Below are 26,102 nucleotides of genomic sequence, written 5' to 3'. Positions count from 1 at the left end.
TCATTACCGTCTATCACGTGTTTTCCATCTTTAATTTAACCGAATTTGTTTTCATTAACTTTAACTCGTTTATAATTCGCCGTAATTCGTTCATAATTCGTTTTAATTAGTTATAATCAGTTTTAATTCATGTTTCATTGCTTTTATGACTAAATTCATTAATATGCTAAATCACTTCTACTCGAGTTCTAATATCAATAATCGACCTTAAATTAACCAACGAACATTAACGAACCGCGAGTCTGAATTTCACAGTCAGAACCCAACTCAAGAACAGACGCAGGAAGTGTTGCGCCTCTTCCAGAGGACGCAGCAGATGCTGCGCCTGTTCTAAGTTGGCTTCTGCCTCTGAACTCTTCTCGTTTTGACGTAGGTTTTCTAATTAGGATTTTGATTAACTATTATTCTTATTATCACCATAATTTGACATATTTTCCATATAATTCGTATTTTCCATATTTACAACGTATTTTATTTTTATTAATTTATTTTAATTCATATTTTCCTTATTTTCCAAATTTCCTTATTTTCTAAATTTCCTTAATTTCCTTAATTTTTTCCAATTTTCTAACTGTCCTTATTTCATTTATTCTTTTCTTTTATTTCTAAAACTCTTTTGGGCATGTTTATGATGTAAATTCAAGTTTATTAATTGTAATTTATTTCTTTAGTTCATATTTATTTTGAATGATTTATTTACTTGTTCTTCACATGTAACTAATCTAACATTTACTTCGACCTTAATGAGTGCTAATTAATTGTTCATCGACTTAGTTTAATTCACATGCTAGGATTAAAATGTTGTTTGTTGCATTGCATGCATATAATCGACAACATATCAAGTATGAATAACTTCCCAAATCATTAGTAGAGGCCGCTATCGAGGCGGGTGGGATTAGGTGTTCATTAAAAGGACTTTATAATACGTACCCTCACCCCTTACTCCAGATCTCTGTGAACATCCATGTTCATTGGCATCCACGAGAGTCATTCTAGACATAGAATGATAAGGGTAACGAGTTCTTAGTGTCTGTGTCATTACTTTGTGTCTTGACATGACACGAGGTATTCGAACGATTCCAATTTTCCATAAAAATTGGTGGCGACTCCACAAATGCAAACACTTGTTTTCCCAAGCGACCCCGTGGGCCCCCCGTGTCCACAGTTTGGCGACTCCGATGGGGAGTAATAAACTTACGTGATGCCAAGGGTGAAACTTGAACAAGGTTAGGGAATAGTTTATATGAGACAGTTGTCGGTTTTTCATTACTCGATCTTCCTAGATCATTTTATACGACCTTCCTAGGCCCAACCCAACCCATTCAACCAATCGTCCCGTCTAGACGGTCCAAATTCTTATCTGGGCCTAAGGATGGATAGCGATTGACGTCAACCATACCGTGATGCTTACTCCTGTTTGTATCAAGGGCTTTCACTACTCGAGGAAATGGACTAGGAACCAACATTACTCTTATTTGGCACGGGCCTCTCCACAGACCAGGGTTTGATTGCTTGGTATGGCAACCCACCTTTTAAAACAAAACCCTTATAAATGCACTCAGCAAACCGTTATAATGCATGTATGAATGCTTGTATCATATACGTGATCACCATCTTGTAAACAAAACCATGACAAAATTTTGAAAAATAAAATCCTTTTCAAAATGTAAACATTTTCAAAACAGCGCAAAACAAAGCCGAAACTCTGTCCAAATATCGAGTCAAACTACGGGCCTAATACCCAATTGAAAACCTGTAAAAAAAAAACGTAAAAAAAAGTCCAAAATAAAAAACGAAAAAAAAAGAGTCCAAAAAAAAAATCCAAAAAAAACGAAAAACAAAAAACATAAACGTTTTAATCAAAATATTTTCAAACCATGTAAATGTAAATATGTAAATTTAATTGGGCTAAGTTGGAGTAAAAATTCAAACCGACTATATCCTAGTCAGAACTCTGTCGAGTCATAAACCCATCTTCCTTTACATTTTGGGTCTTTTCAAAATTCAAGTCAAGTTCTAAGGCGTCACGCCGTCATTTTGGACCCCTACCCCAATTCAGTTAGGATCTAAACATTTCCACACCTCGACTCACACACTCGAGGCTAACACTTCGAGTCATTCAAAAAATCCGTCTCTCGAATTCTCCTAATGACACGTTCGGTTTTGGAGTATCCCCGACAATAATGCGATCACAATTGTCGATAATGATGATCACATGTTTAAATCTCATATTTAAGAATACATGAGGGAAAGTAATACTTTACAGTCAACTGGTCTACACATATCGGTAATGATTGGCTGATTAGATTTTGACATTCATCGCATTAAATGCGGACCGGTGGTGATCGATTGAAACCACGAGGTCAACCTATAGGGTAATGCTCTTAATTGATTATTTAATTAATCGTATGCTGATACGAGTTAATTAAATTCCTTAAAATTGACGGATGATTTTGTGAGTAAATTTACGTGTCTTGTTGTAATTCGATTAAATAAGATACGGTTTAAGTAATCGAATCGCTTTATTACTTAGATTAAATTACTGTTTACGAAACAATTAATACAGATTGAATAATTTATTATAAATACAAGAAGTTGTAATTTATAATTCTATAAACCATTTTTGGTACAAGTAATTATGAATTATTGTTTACGAAATAATTTATACAGATTGAATAATTTATTATAAATACAAGAAGTTGTAATTTATAATTCTATAAACCATTTTGGTACAAGTAATTATGAATTACTAGTTAATTTTTGTATGTGACATATTTTAATAATATGTTGATTTTTAATATGTTAAAAATACATTATATTGTCACACGTCATATAACATGTGACATTAGACAAAATTTACAATTGACAAAGATAAAATGGAACTCCATTTTATGATGGGTGTACCGAAAATGGGGTGGGTTAGGGTTTTAAATTATGTTGATTATTTTTAATTGAAAACACAATGATTACTCTATTATGTAGCCATGCAACCCTATAGCTTTTGAGAAGATCAACTTTTGTATGCATTGGCTCCAATAAATCCCACCCCCCAACCGGTTTTTCCACCTAGAGGAAGCCAAGGGATTCCTCCATAATTATTCACCACTTCTCTATTTTTCTAGTGTTAGAAAAATTACTATTCTCTACAATTTGTGAAATGAACTTAGAGAAAGAAACCTCACAAATACTCCTCTCTTGACCGAAATACAAGAGAACAAAAACACCATTTTTGTGTCAATTTTAAGTTAGATTTTAATTAATACTAGATCATATTAATTATAATCATTAAGGGTGTTGCTTTGGGTATAATTCCTTAGGAGAGATTCTTCACTTGAATCTTGTTCTTTCACCTTTGGAAAGCTCAAGAACTAGTAAGAAGGTGAACTTACTAGTGCCCATATTCCGAAATCATCAATGTAATAATTGATCTTCTCCTTATACTTGTAATTTTTTTGCATGCATAAGATCCGATTTCATTTTATGACTAAATTAAACTATCATACTATGCATATGTAAACATTTGAGATTAATGAATCCCTACAAGTGGTATCACAGCACAAGGTTGTTGCATGCAAAATCGGGTTTGTTTTTCCGAGTTAATTAGTTAACAAATAAAACTTGTTTTTTAGGATTTATGAAAATAAATCACGAAATAATTTTGCATGTTAAAAGTTTCTGGTCCTAAATGGATTTTAGGTCATATGGGATGATTTATGGATTTTATTGTTCATTATATATATTATTGGCATTAAAATGTGATTTTTATGAAGAAAATGTCATTTTTGGACGAAAAATAGTTAAACTTCGAATTTTTCAGTGATTTTTGGATATGTTTTCACATATATTATTTACTAGTTGCATGTTAAATTTCATAAGAAACTAAGTTATTTTGCATAAAATATGAATTTTATGAGTTTAAATCGAATTTAAAGGGTTTATTAGGTTAATATGAGTTATATTTCGAATCTGGTTATTAAAATTTTATATGTTGTCACATGCATTTTTACTCAGTGTTTGTAAAAATCTTAGACGTATAGAACTTCTTTTGCATGAATTATGAATTTTTGAGAAAAAATTCAATAAACAGTGACTTAAATTAGCCTATAATGCTAAAACATATTTTATGACTAAAGAAAAACGTCATATGTTGCATTTTATCCCACATTTCAGATCTAAAAGTGAAAAGTTGATTAAAATTAATTTTCTCATATTTTAATGATCATATTTAATAAAACCGATAAACCGCAACGATGTTTTTCTCGAAAACTTTTCGAAATTTTTAACCTAAGTTTTGAACATTATGAGTGTCATTGTATTTTTCCATAATTTTCATCAGTTTGAATTTCAAATTTTGAAATTATTATAATTTAATTTGGAGTTTATAATATAAAAATGTATTTTTGGGTCCATTATGAACAATATTAAGAAATCAAGTTGAATTATTGTCAAAATGTTAGTGAAGACTAAGTTTTGTGTCCTAAGATGGTTAGGGTAATTAACTTGTCGTAAATATGAATTTATGTAACATATTGTGATTTTAACAAGTTATAATCACGCAAATCCATAAAAACTGATAAAATATACGATATTGGCTCTTAAAAGGCGATTTAGCATAAAATTAAGCATGTTCATATATATTATAATGCTGCATTTTATTTATGATTGTCATATTTTTGATTTATATAATTGTTGAATTATGTAATTTTACTTAGTATGGCCTTAGTTTTTTAATTGGTATTACCCGAAATGCATGGGAATATCGATTCGGTTATAATTATTGTGATCTCGTATCACCGTTTTGTTGTTTAATAGATTTAATTTTTATTACAAATGTATAATAGGAAATTATGTTATATTTTAATTATTACTTGTAATTCCGGAGATCCTTGAAGACGGTGCCATTTGGAAAGGCGTTCCGACAAGACGGTGTTGCCTTGGAATGCGTGCCAAGTGAAGTTCTAGGGACCAATGGAGTTGGTTTCCGAATTTATAATAGTTAATTAAATTTTCTTTTTAGGAAGGCCATACTAGGATATTATATTTATGCTTTCCATTTTCTTTATATGTTTGCATGCATCGCTAAATCGCCATAACTAAACATGCATTTTATTTAATCGAGTCATCGACCGTGTCAATTATAATTATCGTAGTTCACCGCTTTAGTTCAGTTAAAACGTGATAGATAATAAATTGACATGACCTCTCGCTAAATCAATAATTGAGAATTAGCCTTACCAAATAGTAGAAACCATGAATCCCAATTTCATAAGGGAGTTAATCCGGCTTCACCGTAATACAAACCTTGTTACATTGGGTAAGTGAGTTGTAAAAAGTTATTACATCGAAATTTGGATTGAGCTCAACGGAAGTATTCGTGACCGTAGTCGCATGTGTTCCGGGCTAAAGATAAATATTAGAGTAATTTTATCGACCGAGAGTTCTAGAAGTAGAATCGATTAAAGAGTTAATCCACCGAGTTATATTGATAAGGGATGAATCGGCTCACCGTGTCCGAGTTAATATGAATTTGGATCTTGGAATCATTTATCATAGATGGGTGGAGGTCACTATGTAAATGCTTTACTTGTTAAATTATTTACAAGTATAATTATAACGATAAATGTTTGTTATCATTATTCCGTTATCATATTGTTCTATTTCTTTACCTCAATTTTATACGATATCATTTCGATTTTAGTTCAAAATATCCATTAAAACATCGTAACTAAAGACAAAATTTTGAATTTTCTTCAAAAACCTCATATTAACCATTGCAAGGATCTCTTGTGAAGAGTATAGATAAAATTTATTCATGATCAAAAGGGTTTTTTATTCTTGACTAACATATCTACTTACAATATATTATTTTTCATGTGCTTAATCGAATTAAGTACTTTGAAATGTTAAATCATTTTGGTAATTAGATTTGTTAGAAATCAAAATTGACCAAAATACCGCAACCACTTCAATGAAAGTTTTAAGACTAAACGAATGAATTGAAGAGTAGTCTTCATGAAATTCAATTTTTCTTCTCTAAGAAAAGACTCATTGAAATGAGTGGGAGCATTCTCTTAACCGTTAAGAAAAGGACGAGGTTTAAAGATGTAAAATTAGAATGGAATTGATACAAGGTAATGGTAAAAGTTAAGTTATCGAGAATAACGATACTAAACCTATCAATTCCGACCTATAAAGTTTCCATTTTGGAAGTGTTGGACACTAGAAAGGAAACTACCCAAAATTATTGAAAGAATAACCAAATTAGTTGAGGGACATCTAATGAGACTTTCTTCTCTAAATGTTTATTTGATTGCCATAAATTTTGCTAGTACTACTTCGTCATTATTAGAAACCGATGGTGGTTTTCATCATTGTATTTGATACATAGGATGATTAGAATATGACGACTAGCAACAAATGATGTCGAGAGATAGAGTCATTGTGTACTCAATCTAGTCTTGGGTTTATAGTTGTACCTTAATTATGACCATTAAGTACATAAAATCCAAATAAGAATATAATTTTGTTACGATACAAAAGAGGTTCCGCTTTTGTGACCCAATACACCACGTTTTGATGTATGGCTAGCCCATTATCAAGGTGATTATATTCTAAACCAAGCTAGAATGATATATCATGTAGATGATGCAAGACTCAAATTGGTAACCTAAGATTAAACTTTAAATTCTGGAATGATGAACGCAAAGAGTTAACGAGTACTCTTGGAACCATTAGATTGTTAATCTTATGGTATATGCATATCTTGTATTCAATGCAAGATGTCTCGTGCCTTTTGGTTGAAAAGGAGATCGAGGATGTAAATCATTGATCCAGAATAGGTTGATCATTTTCTTTTACCAACGATTTAAGTTGACACTAATGTGTTCACTTAATAAGGTAAAAAGAGAAATCTTTGAAGAAGTAATGGGCCCAAAGGTGCACACCCATCTTATTGGGTTGTATTACGACCGTGGTGGGCCAGGTTGTTATAAATGGTATCAGAGAAACCCTGCGACCGTGTGGTGAGCTCGTGGTCGGGAGTACCCGGGTCACACACCTAGTGGGGGGAAGATTCTGGGCTTGGCTACGGTCAAGTTGGAGGCACAACGAGGACGTTGTGTTCTTTAAGTGGGGGAGATTGTAACACCCCAAGTTATTGAGAGTAAGGTTGTAATCCCCCTATAAAACTAGTACAAAACAGTGGCGGAATCACTGTCGAACGGGATTAATAACACAGTGATAAAAGTCTAACTGATAAAAATTGAGAATATAAAATTCTCAATTATGAAGATTTGCAAAGCTCGGTCAAATACAAATGCCACTTTCCTAGAAAAAGGGCTAAAACAAAAATCCTCAAAGTGTTTAACTGAAAACATAAAGGAGCAGTAGGATCTTGGACTACTCGCTAGCTCTCACACCGATATCCCATCCATAAGAATACTGTCATGTTATAAACATAACGACCCACGGTCGATGGGGAGTAACTAGACGTTCTCCCAGCCATGTTACACAATATAAATGGTATAGAAGAAATAATATATCAAAATAGATTGAAGTATTATAACAAAAGTAATTAAAATATGATATCAAAATTACGATCAGAACAAATCGTCTTTGCATGCTTATGACAAAATTCCTCAAACAACAGAATGGAAATAATATAGTTCAGGCTTAGATTTTAACATGCTGGCAATACTGCTAAAAACCGTAGACCCTGCTCAGCCTACCATGTGCTAATTGTTGGGGACCCTGCTCAGTCAACCCACTAGTCACAAACCATAACGGAACCCTGCTTAGCCCCGGTCTAAGTACATGTACATGACTCTACGACAATCTGTACCAACGGAACCCTGCTCAGCCCCGGGGTAACAAATCAAATGGTGGTAAGAAAATAGTATACCTCAGTTTATTATTCCTTGCCTTCCCTCCAAATATTCCAAACTCAAAAATACCCAAAAGGTAGTATCTTATTTCAAGGTTTGTAAGTGAACTACTCTTTTATTATCTCGAGTGAAAACTTTAACTGTATAATTATAAGGTATAAAATGATTTCGAAATTTACATATGATAAAGCTACTGCTTTATACTTTAAATCAAGTCTAAATGAAAGTACTTTATGAAGATATGTATTATTTAGGCCTTTATTGAGACTTAGTCATAAAAACAGTTTTACAAAAGCAGAAACTTGACCTTACGGTAAAATTCATAATTAAATATATAAAAATAGAAATGATGCAAGGTCAATTTTCATGGTTTCCAGAAGGTTTTAGCTACAACTTTTATTCTTTGATAAACTTGTAATGACGAAAGTAGCAGGGGTATATAAATTGATTTGCAGAATCAGTCATAAAATGATAACCAGAATGTCTTAATTTATAAATCGACTTTTAGAATATATTTTGAGGTAAATTAAAAGTTTACAGTATACTAGACATCCTAAAGTTTATTCATGAAAAATATGAGCTTATGTTTCGAAGGATAAATATGTTTTTCAAATTAAACTTTGAGCTAAAGACAGAATTGTTGTATTCTGGATAGATGTTCACAAATATTTGCTTCTGATCAAACCACACGTCCAAATGTTATGAAATTTTTTTGTGTAGATCCTAGACTTGAAAATAACAGGATTTTATTCACAACATTTTTAAATATTCGAAATATAAACAGGGGATATAAATTTTACAAACAGGTATCGAATCGTTTTATCAATTGACTCGGTTTTGACTAAAACTTCCAATTTACTTTAAATTACGAAATGAAGGTTTCGAGGGCTAAAAATTTAACACAACCTTAATATATAATGTCTCAGCCTTATATTAAAATTTCATAAATTGTTAATTAGTATAAGTATTTTAAAACTAATTAAAACAGTCCAAGTATACTATATTTGCAAGAATTGCAACAATAATGTAAAATACGAAATAAATACTTTAAATGCAAAACAATTACTATAAAAATTCATGGTGACTTATAATATGTCAAATGTTCCAGAAAAGTAATTTATAGCCATTTTACTCATAATTTCGAAATTAGTTATTATCAATTTATAGTCCAAATTATTAGTAAGTCCTCTAAATGTCAAAGTTCTTAATACAAGCAACTACAACAAATATATGGTAACACCGAGTAACGTCCTTTGTTACCTTAGTTGTCAAGGTCCGAGTCGATTAAATACTCGTCTTCTTCGGAGTCTTCTTGATAACCTATAAAATAAAAACACATATGGTATATTGCTCCATATGTCACGATTAAGTATATGAAATAAAACTATGATGACTATAAAACTACCTTGACTATTATTATTACTATTCTTACCAAAGAAGAGATTACCAATAACAATTAGAGTTTTGAAGGAAAGGAATAGGATGAATTCTCTTGATATGTTTCTCCTAAAATTATGGTGGAAAACAAGCTTGTAAACTAGTAAAAAGAGTAGAAGAATTGATTCAAATTGCAAGAGCTTTGAAGTATGAATTGTAGTAGTTTGTACGTAAGAAATGAAGAGGAAAATGGAGTCCTTTAAATAGAGCAAGTGACCAGCCAAAGCAAGGGACAACAAGGCACAATTATTGGTAAATTTCACCCAAAGAATAAAATAAGGAAGCTATGAAGACAAGGGGCCGAACTATGGTATAGATTAGGGTTGTTTTTGCAATAAAATAAAATGTAGGAGGCAAGCTAGATGGCCTCTAAAATCTGGTGGGTGTATTATGTAGGGATCACTTTGATCTTATAATATATGTATAAGACAATTACAAAATATTACGGGTTTGACGGAATTAAATTCCGAGTCAAAAAGGATAAATTACGCATCAAGAGCGAACACCGATTATAAAACGAATTTAATTAAATAATTAAATCAAATCCGTACTTGAAGGATTAAAATTACATCTCATAATTTAAAAGTGAAAAAAAAATGAGATTAGAAAATTTGCGGGTGTTACAACCTCCCCCACTAAGAAAAAGTTTCGTCCCCGAAACTTGAAAGGAGTTAAAGAGTGTTGATAGGGAAACGAGATTACCTTAATCGAAGAGGTGAGGGTGCTTAATGCGCATAGAAGATTCGGTCTCCCAAGTCTCCTCCTCGAAGCGGTTGCAACGCCAGAGAATCTTCACTAAAGGCACCACTTTATTTCTAAGGCGTTTTTCCTTCCTATCAGTTATCCGGATCGGTCTCTCCTCATAGGTCAGGTCTGGTTCGATCTCTAAAACTTCTGGTTCGATCACATGCGCGGGGTCACTAACGTACTTCCTTAGCTGGGATACATGGAACACGTCGTGAGTCTTACCCATCGAAGCGGGTAGCTTGAGCTTGTAAGCCACTTCGCCCACTCTCTCAACGATCGGATATGGTCCTATGAACTTAGGACTAAGCTTGCCTTTAATTCCAAACCGTTTCACTCCTTTCATTGGAGACACCTTCAGGAAAACCAAATCACTAACCTCGAACTCCAAAGGTCGACGGCGAACATCGGCATAAGACTTCTGACGATCCTGGGCAGCTTTCATACGGATGAATCAATCGAACTCGATCGATAGTGGCGGCAATCACATCGGTCCAAGGGCCAACACATCTCCGAGTTCATCCCAACACACGGGGCTACGCAACGACGTCCGTAAAGAGCCTCAAAAGGAGCCATCTTGATTGAAGCGTGATAACTGTTGTTATATGAAAACTCAACCAAAGGTAGATGTCTCTCCCGGTTTCCTGAAAATCCAAAGCGCAGCACGGAGCATATCCTCCAAGGTTTGGATTGTTCTCTCGGATTGACCATCGATGCAAAGCATGAAAAGCAAGCGGTGCTCATCAGACAACCGGGTACCTAAAGCCTTTTGCGAGCCTTCGAACTTAGAACAGAACCTCGGATCACGATCGGATACTATCTCCAAGGGAACACCATGATGTCGTACCACCTCGGCAACGTAGGTCTCAGCAAGTCGCTCCAAACTCCAAGTATCGCGAATCGGGATGAAGCGAGCACTCTTGGTTAAACGATCCACCACAACCCAAATACCATTCCTACCAGATACAGTCCTCGGTAGGGTCATTACGAAATCCATAGCCACACACTGCCATTTCCATTCGGGAATTGGTAGTGGTTGCAACAAACCTCCAGGTCTCTTATGCTCAAACTTGACACGTTGACAAGTCATGCATCTACTCACATAAGCAGCAGTCTCATCTCTCATATGCGGCCACCAGAAGTGAAGCCTTAGGTCCTTGTACATCTTGTCGCCACCAGGATGCACTGAGAAAGGAGTTTTATGAGCCTCATCGAAAATCTTCTTTCTCAAATCATCATCCTTAGGTACAACCCAACGACCCTTAAACTTCAAAGCTCCACTGGAGTCATTCACCAACTCAATCCAGCGTCTCTGTCTTGCGTTCAAATCCTTTTGCGTGAAAATATGACGCAGGCTCTTGTGATCAGTGTGAACCTTACACTTCACACCATACAAGTAATGACGCCAAATCTTAAGAGCATGAACCACAGCAGCTAACTCCAAGTCGTGGGTAGGGTAGTTTACTTCGTGAACCTTCAACTGCCTAGATGCATAGGCGATCACCTTACCTTCTTGCATTAGCACACAGCCTAACCCATGCTTAGAAGCATCACAGAACACATTAAAGCCAACACCGTCTTCAGGCAAAGTTAGCACGGTGCGAAGTAAGACGCTCTTGAGCTCTTGGAACGCCTTTTCGCAAGCCTCGGACCATAGAAACTTGGATTCTTTTTTTAGAAGTTGAGTCATCGGACGGGCTAACTTGGAAAAATCCTTAACAAACCTTCTATAATAGCCTGCAAGACCCAAGAAACTACGAATCTCACCAACATTAGATGGACTAGACCAATCAGAGATAGCAGAAATCTTTGCAGGATCCACCTTAATTCCTTCCTTCGAGATAATATGGCCAAGAAAAGCTACCTCGGAGAGCCAAAACTCACATTTCGAATACTTTGCATACCACTTACGCTTTTGCGGGATGCCCAGAACAATCCTCGGATGTTCAACATGTTCGCTTCAGGACTTAGAGTAGACCAGAATATCATCGATGAAGACCACCACACACTTGTCAAGGAATTCTTGGAAGGTACGATTCATCTGATCCATAAACACCGCAGGGGCGTTGGTTAAACCGAAAGGCATAACCTTGAACTCATAGTGACCATACCTTGAGCAAAAGGCGGTCTTATGAATATCGGACTCTCGTACAGGGATCTGATGGTAGCCAGATCTCAGATCGATCTTAGAGAAGACGGAAGCGCCCTTCAACCGATCAAAAGGTCATCGATACGGGGTAGAGGGTACTTGTTCTTATCGTAACACGGTTAAGCTCTCGGTAGTCGATGCACAACCGCATAGAACCATCCTTCTTCTTCACAAAGAGGACAGGGGCACCCCAAGCCGAGGAGCTAGGGCGGATAAAGTCCTTCTCGATCATCTCATCCAACTGCTTCCGCAGTTCCTGTAACTCAGCAGGGGCCATACGATACGGGGCTTTAGCAATCGGACCAGTACCAGGCACCAGATCGATAGAGAACTCAACATCTCGCTCGGGAGGAATACCAGGTAAGTCTTCGGGAAAAACATCGGGGTACTCGTTCACGATACGAACCTCCTTAAGCTCGGGTAACTCGGAGATGAAGAAACAGAGCATAGAAACACTTGACAACCCTTCCTTTGTAGACTCATCAGTTTCAAGGCAGAAACGATCTTTATACCCTCCTGACGTCTACCACCATGGTGGGTAACTCGGCTACCGCAGGGACTCTTCAAGGAAATCTTCTGATCTCGACACTGGAAACGAGCGTCATAAAGGGCTAGCCAATCTATACCAAGGATCACATCGAACTCACCCAGAGGGAAGTCCAAAAGAGTGGTGGGAAAGACCTCACCAGCGATGAGAATAGGCACGTCAACATATGCCTTAACACAAGATATAGCTTCACCAGAAGGTAAAGATATGGGAACGGGCTCAGCAGGAATGGATACCAGGGATGCTTTTTCAGCGAATTTAGAGGATATGACGGATATAGATGCACCGGTGTCAAACGAGAATAAAAGCATGCGTCCGAAACAAGGTACGTACCGGTAATCACATCCGGGTTAGCCTCGGCATCGGCTCGGCTCGGCCAAAGACAAATATACGACCTTTACGACGAGCAAAGCACCTCCGTCTTTGCGGTCGTGGCGGCGCAGCTAGTCTTAACAATTGATGTACCAAGTATCATTCTTCGGGCATCTGTTAGCTTTATGACCGGTTCATTGCACTTGAAGCGAGACAATAGGGTCACCACCACAAGTAAGCCCAGGATGATAAGGGTCACCGCAAGAATAGCAAACGGCATCCTTCTTCACGAAGTCTTTCTTCTCATCAGTCTTCTTCCAGGCAGGTCGGGAGGTAAAGTGAGGTTTCTTAGGTCCAGAACCTCCAGGAGATTTATTCCTCTTGGGAGCAGAATAAGTAGGAGAAGAAAAAGGCCTCTTACGAGATGGTACATTAACGGGGAGCCTCCTCCTTGATTCGAGCTAAGGATCTCTCATTTAGCAAGGCGACATTGTAGATCTTCTCTACGGTATCCAGGTCTTTAGGCATCAAATGAGTGACCTCGCCTTTCGACTTCTGCGATAATAGAAAACCCTTCGGGCCTCATCGGGGAGCGGCTCCTCGGCCAAAGTGCGCAAGTCTATTGAAAAGGTCGGTGAAGTCTTGGTGATAGGTTTCCCGCTTGCATTCCATGAACTCTTCGATCTTAGGTGTTTTAGTTCTTGGGGTAAAATCTTCTCTCAAGCATGGTGACGAATTCGGTCCATCCGAACCCAGGTGCTAGTGCGGCTGCGGAACCAACAATCCTCCACCAATGGTCGGCTTCTCCTTGCAGATAATGGACGGCCGGAGTTCACCATGTCTTTGGTTTGGGACTCGCAGATTTCAAACTGTCGCTCCATCTGTCTGATCCACAGCCTTAGAGCCTCAGGGTCAATGACACCCTTGAAGAAGGTCAATCTGCTCTTCGCCATCTGTCCGGCAGCTCGGGAAAAACTGAACTCTCGCTGTCCACCGTTTCCTCTACCGCGTGGGGCCAAGTCTTCGATCCTGTTGGTCAGGTGATTAAGCGAGTTGATGATCGCTTGGTTGATTGCTGTCTGATCCGGAATCTCTTCCTGTTGACATCCACGTCCACGTCCACGTCCGCGTCCGACCATCTTAAAAGAACGTTAACACTTAGTCAATGCTAAGCACTGATTTGCAAAAACAGATAAACTAGCATCCAAGTCCTTATTGGTTTCTACCCATCTCTCACTAAATTATTTATTAGGCATAATCCTACAGATCAATGTGTGAGCGTCGGGAGCGCGATGCTCGATACCAACTGTAATCCCCTATAAAACTAGTACAAAACAGTGGCGGAATCACTGTCGAACGGGATTAATAACACAGTGATAAAAGTCTAACTGATAAAAATTGAGAATATAAAATTCTCAATTATGAAGATTTGCAAAGCTCGGTCAAATACAAATGCCACTTTCCTAGAAAAAGGGCTAAAACAAAAATCCTCAAAGTGTTTAACTGAAAACATAAAGGAACAGTAGGATCTTCGGACTACTCGCTAGCTCTCTCACACCGATATCCCATCCATAAGAATACCTGTCATGTTATAAACATAAATGACCCACGATCGATGGGGAGTAACTAGACGTTCTCCCACCATGTTACACAATATAAATGGTATAGAAGAAATAATATATCAAAATAGATTGAAGTATTATAACAAAAGTAATTAAAATATGATATCAAAATTACGATCGTAACAAATCGTCTTCGCATGCTTAACAACAAAATTCCTCAAACAACGAGAATGGAAATAATATAGTTCGGGCTTAGATTTTAACATCTTGGCAATCTTCGCTAAAAACCGTAGACCCTGCTCAGCCTACCATGTGCTAATTGTTGGGGACCCTGCAACAAAGTCAACCCACTAGTCACAAACCATAACGGAACCCCGCTTAGCCCCGGTCTAAGTACATGTACATGACTCTACGACAATCTGTACCAACGGAACCCCTCGGCCAGGGGTAACAAATCAAATGGTGGTAAGAAAATAGTATACCTCAGTTTATTATTCCTTGCCTTCCCTCCAAATATTCCAAACTCAAAAATACCCAAAAGGTAGTATCTTATTTCAAGGTTTGTAAGTGAACTACTCTTTTATTATCTCGAGTGAAAACTTTAACTGTATAATTATAAGGTATAAAATGATTTCGAAATTTACATATGATAAAGCTACTGCTTTATACTTTAAATCAAGTCTAAATGAAAGTACTTTATGAAGATATGTATTATTTAGGCCTTTATTGAGACTTAGTCATAAAAACAGTTTTACAAAACAGGAAACGACCTTTACGGTAAAATTCATAATTAAATATATAAAAATAGAAATGATGCAAGGTCAATTTTCATGGTTTCCAGAAGGTTTTAGCTACAACTTTTATTCTTTGATAAACTTGTAATGACGAAAGTAGCAGGGGTATATAAATTGATTTGCGAATCGGTCATAAAATGATAACGAGAATGTCTTAATTTATAAATCGACTTTTAGAATATATTTTGAGGTAAATTAAAAGTTTACAGTATACTAGACATCCTAAAGTTTATTCATGAAAAATATGAGCTTATGTTTCGAAGGATAAATATGTTTTTCAAATTAAACTTTGAGCTAAAGATTTAATTGTTGTATTCGGATAGATGTTCACAAATATTTGCTTCGATCAAACCACACGTCCAAATGTTATGAAATTTTTTTGTGTAGATCCTAGACTTGAAAATAACAGGATTTTATTCACAACATTTTTAAATATTCGAAATATAAACAGGGGATATAAATTTTACAAACAGATATCGAGAATCGTTTATCAATTGACTCGGTTTTGACTAAAACTTCCAATTTACTTTAAATTACGAAATGAAGGTTTCGAGGGCTAAAAATTTAACACAACCTTAATATATAATGTCTCAGCCTTATATTAAAATTTCATAAATTGTTAATTAGTATAAGTATTTTAAAACTAATTAAAACAGTCCAAGTATACTATATTTGCAAGAATTGCAACAATAATGTAAAATACGAAATAAATACTTTAAATGCAAAACAATTACTATAAAAATTCATGGTGACTTATAATATGTCAAATGTTCCAGAAAAGTAATTTATAGCCATTTTACTCATAATTTCGAAATTAGTTATTATCAATTTATAGTCCAAATTATTAGTAAGTCCTCTAAATGTCAAAGTTCTTAATACAAGCAACTACAACAAATATATGGTAACACCGAGTAACGTCCTTTGTTACCTTAGTTGTCAAGGTCCGAGTCGATTAAATACTCGTCTTCTTCGGAGTCTTCTTGATAACCTATAAAATAAAAACACATATGGTATATTGCTCCATATGTCACGATTAAGTATATGAAATAAAACTATGATGACTATAAAACTACCTTGACTATTATTATTACTATTCTTACAAAAGAAGAGATTACCAATAACAATTAGAGTTTTGAAGGAAAGGAATAGGATGAATTCTCTTGATATGTTTCTCCTAAAATTATGGTGGAAAACAAGCTTGTAAACTAGTAAAAAGAGTAGAAGAATTGATTCAAATTGCAAGAGCTTTGAAGTATGAATTGTAGTAGTTTGTACGTAAGAAATGAAGAGGAAAATGGAGTCCTTTAAATAGAGCAAGTGACCAGCCAAAGCAAGGGACAACAAGGCACAATTATTGGTAAATTTCACCCAAAGAATAAAATAAGGAAGCTATGAAGACAAGGGGCCGAACTATGGTATAGATTAGGGTTGTTTTTGCAATAAAATAAAATGTAGGAGGCAAGCTAGATGGCCTCTAAAATCTGGTGGGTGTATTATGTAGGGATCACTTTGATCTTATAATATATGTATAAGACAATTACAAAATATTACGGGTTTGACGGAATTAAATTCCGAGTCAAAAAGGATAAATTACGCATCAAGAGCGAACACCGATTATAAAACGAATTTAATTAAATAATTAAATCAAATCCGTACTTGAAGGATTAAAATTACATCTCATAATTTAAAAGTGAAAAAAAAATGAGATTAGAAAATTTGCGGGTGTTACAAAGGTTGTCCCACAATGAGGAATTGAGGAGGTTGTTATATGTTTATAAGGGATTCCACCCACCACTTAGTAACAAGACCTTCTGCTTTTGGGCTTAAGTGAGGACAAGTAATGAGCCCAAAGGTACACACCCATCTTATTGGGTTGTGTTACGACCGTGGTGGGTCGGGTTGTTATATATAGTATCACAAGTTAATCTCTCTTAGCACGCATTATGGGATAAGGTGTGGTTAAATGAAGATATCAAACCTTATTCGATATGGTTTGGACTTTAATCAAGTTACTTTGAGTTACTTGATCCTTTTGGGGATTTTATCATTTTGTCTAAATTATTTTTCCACTAAATCTAAAACGATTCATATGAGATATGAATACGTAGGGTATCATGCTTGTAAGTTTTCACAAGAAACAAATGCTCATTTTTCCTTACAATAATCACGAGTACAACGGGTTTGTGGCTCGTGAAGCTGTCTTTCTAGAATACAAGTTTATTTTTAGAAGACAGAGTGGGAGAAAATATTCAAGAGCCACAAAAGAATTGTGTCAAAATTGTATGTCGCAAGAAACTGGTCTTTCTTGGCCACATGACGTTGTTTCTTCAAAACCTACGAGGTTGAACTCATCACTTGTTGAAGATGATGAATTCATGTTACTTTTAGAAAGTAAAGAGCTTGCAACTTACAAAGAAATTGTTTGACTCTAGTTACTTCTGGAAAGTAATAAACATATGACTTACATAAGAGTGTTTAAGTCACTACTCAATACAAGGCTTAGAGCCATGAAAATCCGAAATAAATTCCAAGTGGAATTGTTGGATATCAAAGGAAGATATCAAAGCTTAATTAGTTGCAAAGTGTTTTGCACTATTCGGATCATCTTAGGGATTGTGTTTCATTATGATGATATATATATATATATATATATATATATATATATATATATATATATATATATATATATATATATAGCGAGTGAATCTAAAACCCATTTCTTCTTTAAAGAAGGAATGTATTCGATACATGTCATGTGTTTTATAGATTCTTACAATCCTAAGACAATGTGCAACTTAAGATATAGTCTTAAGTAGGACGTCAATGAGTTGGAGTTAATGTTTTGATCATGTTATAAAACTTTTCTCGATGGGTTGAGAAGTTGTGTTTATACATGAAGTTAGTGGAAGTTACTGAAATTTTGATTAATCTTATATGTGGATGACATATTGATCATTGGGAATGATTTAAGACTTTTGGAGTAATATAATACATCTTTAATATATCGATTTATGGAGATAAATCCATATGATGTTAGCATCAAATAAGAATTCTTATGTTGGTAAGATTCATGACTAGTTCAATCGAGTTGAACATTTTGATTTATTTTATTTGCTTCCGCTGCCGGATCAATTAAATAAGAAATGATGTATGACACTTCATATACCTTTAGTATGATGAATTGTTTCAAATCTAATTTAAGTAATAGTTACCATGTAGCCATTCAAATCACTCTTAAATGTTTGAAGAAGCATTAAGGATGTAAAGTTAGGTGTTTTTTATGCAATTCACTAATTTGTCTAAGGGCTTACACTAATGACTGTTGAGATTGTATAAGGTTTCGGACAAAAACCGTATTCAAAACACCTAAAGATGGTTAAAGAACCATTGTGGCTATGTTATTTAAGAAATGGATTTGTTAGAATCGTTCTAGGCAATAAAGAACAATAAGAGATGCTTACAAGTTACAACGGAAATTGAGTACACTTGCAATCATGAGATGTGCGAGAGGGATGGGTCCCGTACACTGTGAAAACAGTGGGAGCTATTCTAAGACTAGAGAGCTTATGTCTAGATTGGATCTAGACACATACTCAGAAAGTTTTGAAATGCAAATATATACATTACAAAGTTAAACGAGTATGTAGTAAGGTTAAGTAAGGTACAACAAGTTGATAAAACCTACTAACCAAAGCCTTCTCATAGGCTTAAACATGATGAGTCATGTCATTTCAATTGGATTGAGATGTACAACTACATACATGATCAAATTGGATTATATGAATATGAAGTAGTAATCAGGTATTGACTATTCATATGTGATAATCACATTTGTCGTTCGAGTTTTTACTTTAAAAACTCTTTTATTACTTTGTTACATCCAAATGGGTTGTAGAGACAATGATTGAACACCATTAAAGTGAGCGAGGATTAAACATAGTAATCGCCCATAGTCACTTACATGAGGTGACTACTCGAAGTGACTAGAGTGTGATGCGATTGATGGTTAGTTCAAGTGCCATAGAGTCATAAGAGATGACTAGTCGATCACATAGGCAGACTGTTAGGAACACTTTGTCGGGCCTAATGACCGCTTATAGAGTTCTGGCAAATTTATATAGCCTGGTCGTGGCAAGAGCTACTATAGTATTCTAATGAGTCGATTCTTTTGACTAAAGACTGTTCGCCTAAGGTGGCACAGTTTCTGAGTAACTTTAAATTATGATCCTACGACCTTCGTGAATGGGGTTAAAGGGCTTATTTTGGGTCATGATGAGCTGTGGCTAGTCGAAGGGAATAGTGCGATAAGAATTGTCCACCCCTTTGTCAGGGTTAAAACAATATCTCAGGGCCACTCGAGGAGTAATGAACTGGAAATGCGTGGCCACGCTCGGAAGGTATCTATGGTAGATAATTCCGGTCAATCAGTTATTCTCCAGATCGAGGAAACCACTCTCGATATGATCACTTGCAAGTACGACCCAAAAGACACCTTGCATTGAGTGGGAGATAGAAATAGGACAAGAGAATTGGTGTCGCACACTTGTCGAGGACAAGTGGGAGATTGTTGGAGTGTCCCCGACAATAATGCGATCACAATTATCGATCATGATGATCACATGTTTAAATCTCATATTTAAGAATACATAAGGGAAAGTAATACTTTACAGTCAACTGGTCCACACATATCGGTAATGATTGGCGGACTAGAGTTTGACATTACTGTCATACGACGGTGGTGATCAGTTGATACCCTGAGGTCATACCTATAGGGTAATGCTCTTAATTGAATATTTAATTAATCGTATGCCGATACGAGTTAATTAAATTCCTTAAAATTGACGGATGATTTTGTGAGTAAATTTACGTGTCTTGTTGTAATTCGATTAAATAAGATACGGTCTAAGTAATCGAATCGTTTTATTACTTAGTTTAAATTATTGTTTACGAAACAATTAATACAGATTGAATAATTTATTATAAATACGAGAAGTTGTAATTTATAATTCTATAAACCATTTTTGGTACAAGTAATTATGAATTATTGTTTACGAAACAATTTATACAGATTGAATAATTTATTATAAATACAAGAAGTTGTAATTTATAATTCTATAAACCATTTTTGGTACAAGTAATTATGAATTACTAGTTAATTTTTGTATGTGACATATTTTATTAATATGTTGATTTTTAATATGTTAAAAATACATTATATTGTCACATGTCATGTAACATGTGACATTAGACAAAATTGACGATTGACAAAGATAAAATGGAACTCCATTTTATGATGGGTGTACCGAAAATGGGGTGGGTTAGGGTTTTAAATTGTGTTGATTATTTTTAATTGAAAACACAATGATTACTCTAGTATATAGCCATGCAACCCTATAACTTTTGAGAAGATCAACTTTTGCATGCATTGGCTCCCATAAATCCCACCCCCAACCGGTTTTTCCACCTAGAGGAAGCCAAGGGATTCCTCTATAATTATTCACCACTTCTTTATTTTTCAAGTGTTAGAAAAATTACTATTCTCTACAATTTGTGAAATGAACTTAGAGAAAGAAACTTCACAAATACTCCTCTCTTGACCGAAATACAAGAGAACAAAAACACCATTTTTTTGTCAATTTTAAGTTAGATTTTAATTAATACTAGATCATATTAATTATAATCATTAAGGGTGTTGCTTTGGGTATAATTCCTTAGGAAAGATTCTCCACTTAAATCTTGTTCTTCCACCTTTGGAAAGCTCAAGAACTAGTAAGAAGTTGAACTTATTAGTGCCCATATTCCGAAATCATCAATGTAAGAATTGATCTTCTCCTTATACTTGTAATTGTTTTGCATGCATAAGATCCGATTTAATTTTATGACTAAATTAAACTATCATACTATGAATATGTAAACATTTGAGATTAATGAATCCCTACTTTTGGGACACACATACCCAAACCTTGAGTCATGTCTTAAAACACACGTCTTAGAATCAACACGTGTCATCAATCCCGTCAATCAAGTCAACCACATAAATGTCACTCTGTCAAAGTCAACAATCGAGTCTAAGATCAAATTCAAACACCGTGAGTTCAAACACGATAAGTCACTCACGACATTTCATGGATTCGCAAGTCAAGAGTCTAGTTATCTCGTCTCGTCCTCATATGTTTTCCTTTGTATATCCTTTATTTGTCGCCTTAGTATGCGTGATCCCATGTCAAATCAAGTTGTAACGCGCGTTATTTTCTTCTCGGTAGGAATTCTGCAATTTCCAATGAAAATGTTCAAGAACGTTTATCTGTCGTCGTCGAAGAACTAAGTACTATAGTCATTAAGCTTCAAGCCACCGTCGAAGACTTGATCACTCGTGTCATCAATATGGAAAACAAGGTAGACATGATGAAACCTTTACCATTTTCTTGTGCCCCAAGGCCAGGTCATAGCTTCAACACAACTCACCCATCTAAGAAGGCCAATGAAGACAAGGGAGTCAACCTCTTGGAAACTCCACCCAGAAGGCCGGGACGAGCTCCTAGGGAATTCCTTAACCTCGGAACCACATATGAAGTAGCTCTACAAAGACTGGTTTCCCAAGGAAAACTTCATCCAATTGGTCCAACCCCAGACCCTGAAAAGATATTCCCTAGGTGGAAGGGCAATTCATATTGTCAGTACCATCGAGGTAGGGGACATGATACGGAGGAATGCTTTTGTCTAAAGCATATTATTCAGGATATGATCGAGGATGGCAAGCTTCCTGTGCCACCTTCCGTCAAGCAATCCAAGAAGACCGAACCTCTTGGGTCTAATATCATTAAACATGACCATTAAGAATCATTCCTAGACTGTTCTCACCTCCTCGCTCCTCATGATAGCAAAGAGATCAATGTCCTTGAAGATGACGATATCCAAAGTGGAATGCTCATGCTTTCCATTACCTTCAACAATAAATTTTCCAAGATAAGAGGAGCCATTGATAGCCTAAACTCTCGACTTTCCAATATGGAGAACCAGTTTGCTGAAATTGATAAGAAGTTTGATGCCCAACCTCTGAATATGAAAAGTGTCCAGACAAACCCTCAACTTGACAGTCCTAAGGAAAAAGCAATAAGTGAGCGATCAATTCCTGGTTCTTCTCATACAAGAATCAGAATCAACAAAGGCAACTTCATGGAACCTTCATCAAAGAAACCTAACAATTCTCTAAGGTCATTTACAAAGGCTTTCGCCAAGAAGGATGCACCCCCTAGGAAATTTACCAACATTGGTATTACATACACCGATGCCCTTCAGAGACTCATAGAACGACGAATGTTGAAGCCTGTCGGTCCTACACCAGATCCAGAAAAGAGATCTAAATTCTGGGATGAGAACGTCTATTGCCAGTATCACAAGGGCAAAGGACACGATACTGAGATATGCTATAAGCTCAAGCATCTGATCCAAGATATGATCGGAAGCGGGAAATTGTCCCTCTCAACCTTAAACTCACACGGCAAGTTAGGCAATCCTCATGGATATGCCACTTATCAGGAAACTTTTCTTGACCGTTATCCTTCTAGTATTCCTAATGATGAGGACGTGGTGCTCAAATGGATGAATGCTCAAAGCCAGATGCCGAAGCCAGTTGCTGGAAGAGTAAATATTCAAGCGTGGGCCGATGATTACGAGTCTAGATCTAAGATCGAGTCAAAGTCTGGGTTCGAGTACGAGTCTTAGGCTTTCTTTCCCCAATTGTTCTATTATCTTTCTTCGTGTCCATTTCTAGTGACAATCTGGGGGCTGTCCCACGAGTCACGTGTCTTCTCGAGTTTATATTATATACATTCATTATCCATTTCAATAAAAGTACACTCTTTTCAATCCACAATTTCTTCATATCTCTTCCTTTACCATTTCCTGTGACAACAAGATTTGATTTGAGACATTTTAAAACAAACACCAATGCATGTCAGTCGATGTGAGTGCACTTAGATGATGGTCCATTCCAAGTTGTAGAGGACCTGAAACTCCGTGTTAATTTTCCTTACCTATTCCATATCTGGCAATAGAAACCTCAATATACCCTAGTTTAGGACGAGCCTATCTCAAGAGGTTCTAGGACAAATCCGGACAATCTCCCTTGTTGATGATCTATGACGGAAGGCAAGCCCATTCCCCACAATAGAAAACCCCTGTTTACAAAAAACCAACCTGTTTTACACCAAAGGTGCTAGTCTGACCCAAATCCATGGTAGCAAGCAAATTCAAGACGATACGAGCCATGATAAAAGACAAAGGCTCAATCAAGATAAATGACCAAGATCAATATCCAAGACAAAAGAGTCAAAAGAACAAGGCTCAATCAAGCAAGTCAATGTCAATATCCGAAGTCAAAGTTATCTTCAAAAACCTAAATCAAGAATCTGAATCAAAAGCCGAGATATGTTCCAGACCAAGAATCTGAGTCTGAATCAAGAACAAGCCTGAAATCAAATACGGGCTACTGCTGAAGTCTATATAGAATCAAGACATCAATGAAGATGGTTGGCTAGTACCTTCACTTAGCCTTTTACACATCACACCCTAAGTCCTTCTTGAGACCGTTATAGGAGATACTAAGGAATTTTGAGAATCCTCTCAAGCTTGTCAAGTATGCCCATCCTTTAGGGCCAAGACATGGAAACTTGATCCCATATCATTTTAACCTACCTTTATGTGCTCAGGCTACATCAAGCCAAGAGACTCCATTTCCAAACCATATTACAAGTCATAACCCCATCAAGCCTTAACTCCACAAAATCAAAACTCCAGAGATTTGTTCATCAAAGCCTCTTATTTCCATGCTCCACATTCCAAATATCCAATCCAGTTTCACCTAGACCCGAACACGGAGTCTTCAAATACCTTGCTACCTAGGACGAGACATACCCATATCATCCTCAGGGTCCACTTCTAAGTGTGCTCACACGACAAGGAAATTTTTACAAACTTAATCAGAGAGAGTTATCTCAAATCAGTTCTTCGAGTCACCAAAGGAAAATACTCTTCTGACCCATGCACTTTAAGGCCCTAACATGATATCTTAGGCACACACCTGAACTACGAGTGACACGTCTGTCGCGTACCTGTCAAAAATAACCAACTGGCTCTAACTAATATAGCTAGGGAAGTCGGGTCGAATCCACAGAGAGGTAGGAAATTGTCAGCTAAATCTAAGTTCGTCAAGGTAACCAAATTGGGGGGTTTTTAAATGTGATATTCCAAACTAATAAGAATAGGGAAGAGAAAATAAGAGAAAGGAATTAAGCGAGAAAAGAAAAGACTAAGACAGGACGGTTCACCATAATCATTCATCAAGTAATCTAGGTCTCGGTCAATGCAAATACGGTCTAAGGAGCAGTGAATATCTCCTTTCGGTCTCAATTCGCCCTAAAGCGTAAATAGCTTAGCTTTCGCCCTCACTACAATACCCTATTGTTCGCTACTAGTCTCGCCTTTTCCAACCTTTCGGTCCAGGTCAAGGATCACTGAGATATAAATGCCTAATCGCGTCGACTCAATTAGACAGATCTGAGATAATTGCAAAAGCATTTAAACAACAAAGACTATACCAAAGATTAACCCAATAAATCAATTACTATCCCTTCATGATTATGGATCCCCTATAGTCTTAGCGGAGGGGAATTAGCTACTCATTATCATCGAATTAACAACAACAACAAATAGACAATTAAAACTAAACATGATAATAAAACTAACAATAATCGAATTAAAGTAATTATGATAAAAGTAAAGGGAAGAAGGAATTGAAGCAAACGATTAAGAATTAAGAGATTAAAGTAGAACAAGAGTACCAATCGTATCCAAATTTCAGTAGCAAAGTATAAAAGAAGAGCAAAATCCAATCCACAGTAGCAAAGTATCGAGTGAAAGTCAACGAACAAAAAAGAAGACTCCCGTAACGTAGTCCCTCTACTCTATCTTAAACGAAAAATCCCTCCTAAACCTAATCTATGGACTAATTACAAAAGCCCAAAAATTAATTAGGCGGAAAATAACTAAAGCAGGACAAACCACTCGATCGAGTAGAAATAAACTACTCGATCGAGCCAAACTAACACCAAGCCACTTGATCGAGTGGAAATAAACTACTCGATCGAGCACTTCTTGCTTTGTCTCCTCTTGTGTATACTCGAAAGTGGTCGATCGAGCATCCTTAGGTATATAGAGCATTCGACCGAGCATAAAATCTACTCGATCGAGCTGTTTAAGCACGTTAGACCTTGAAACAGTTCCCGAATCCAGCTCACGCGTCTTCCAAGTGTTTGATTTCCAAACTCCGGCTCCTCATTCTCCATAAATGCATGCAAATGGGATCGATTAAGGCTCGGTTTAGCTCCTCTTTGCTCAATTCCTACAAATTACATAAAACGAACCAAAGTAGGATATTCGGGGGTATTTGTAGCTAGATTCTACATAAGAAGTACAGAAATGCGTGTAAAAATGAGGTAAAAACCTTATATAAAAGACACGCATCAAATCTCCCCAAACCAAACCTTTGCTTGTCCCCAAGCAAATATGAATGCAACTAAGAATAAACAATGGAACGGGACCAACGCATCAGCTACAAATCACCCACTAAAACCAATTTAATGCAACAGCTGACAGAGTGGCAAAAGAGAAGTG

General features: G+C 36.1%; 1 protein-coding gene across 1 annotated transcript; it reads right to left on the bottom strand.

Moving 5' to 3' along the window:
* Positions 1 to 10,023: 10,023 nt before the first annotated feature.
* LOC141627631 (uncharacterized) lies at positions 10,024 to 10,509 on the bottom strand. The gene has a single exon (XM_074440863.1). The coding sequence runs from the start codon at positions 10,507 to 10,509 to the stop codon at positions 10,024 to 10,026; it is 486 nt and encodes a 161-aa protein (XP_074296964.1).
* Between the last annotated feature and the right edge of the window lie 15,593 nt (positions 10,510 to 26,102).

Source organism: Silene latifolia, chromosome Y (assembly GCF_048544455.1).
Source record: "Silene latifolia isolate original U9 population chromosome Y, ASM4854445v1, whole genome shotgun sequence".
NCBI classification, from domain to species: domain Eukaryota; kingdom Viridiplantae; phylum Streptophyta; class Magnoliopsida; order Caryophyllales; family Caryophyllaceae; genus Silene; species Silene latifolia.
Note: the sequence above shows the minus strand (reverse complement) of the source record. Positions and strands in the feature narration are given on the sequence as shown.

Coding starts and splice junctions, on each gene's coding strand:
- LOC141627631 (XM_074440863.1), bottom strand. CDS start 10,509: ATGAAAGCTGCCCAGGATCGTCAGAAGTCTTATGCCGATGTTCGCCGT.